This window comes from Choristoneura fumiferana, chromosome 13 (genome assembly GCF_025370935.1).
Source record: "Choristoneura fumiferana chromosome 13, NRCan_CFum_1, whole genome shotgun sequence".
Lineage (NCBI taxonomy): Eukaryota > Metazoa > Arthropoda > Insecta > Lepidoptera > Tortricidae > Choristoneura > Choristoneura fumiferana.
In genome coordinates, this window is record NC_133484.1 from 18,882,155 (window position 1) to 18,882,781 (window position 627).

At 38.0% G+C, this 627-nt stretch overlaps 1 protein-coding gene across 1 annotated transcript in view; it reads left to right on the forward strand.

The window, feature by feature from the left end:
* The window catches only part of LOC141434535 (synaptic vesicle glycoprotein 2C-like), a 3,216-nt gene extending 2,663 nt beyond the window's left edge, over positions 1-553 (forward strand). Inside the window, exon 5 of the mRNA XM_074096956.1 lies at positions 489-553. Within this exon, the coding sequence (XP_073953057.1) occupies positions 489-553 (65 nt within the window). The remainder of the gene's footprint in view (positions 1-488) is intronic.
* Positions 554-627: the final 74 nt, after the last annotated feature.

Below are 627 nucleotides of genomic sequence, written 5' to 3' on the forward strand. Positions count from 1 at the left end.
TATTAATTCAAATGTCTATAGATAAGACGGGGGACCCCCATACACATACTCGTGGACCCCCAGAGGTCCGCGGACCACAGGTTAAGAAACGCTGGATTAGAGCAAAGCATTCGTCGATATTCCTAGATCTATATCGGGCACATCGTGATATGCCGAAAAAAATAAAAAAATATGTACGACGAGCGAAGCGAGGACTTGTTAGTATGAATTGTGACACCAGGGCGAACACCAGGGCTACGGAACGAGCTAAATTCTGTCAAAAAGTTAACTTTTTTTTAAGTCAGTCAATGCCACACTCATGGTAATCTTAACTGTAAACTCACACAGTCCCATAGATCTAAATTAAAGACAACATACACACTTTATTATAACGACCACTCTTAACACCAAAGCCATAAGATTTCCAACCCCGTAACATGTTGTTAACCAGTCAGAAAATGATAACAAAAAGGTGTTCGTTTTGTTTCTTTGAGTTAACGTACCAATAGGAAGACCCAATTTAGAATATGCGCTTTTAAGCGACAAACTAGTAACTAGTCCGGGCAAGTTTTGAAAGTTTGTGTGTAAGTATTTCTGTTATTTATTTATGGTGTTTAAATTGACTGTTGTAAATGTTATATAAGTAAC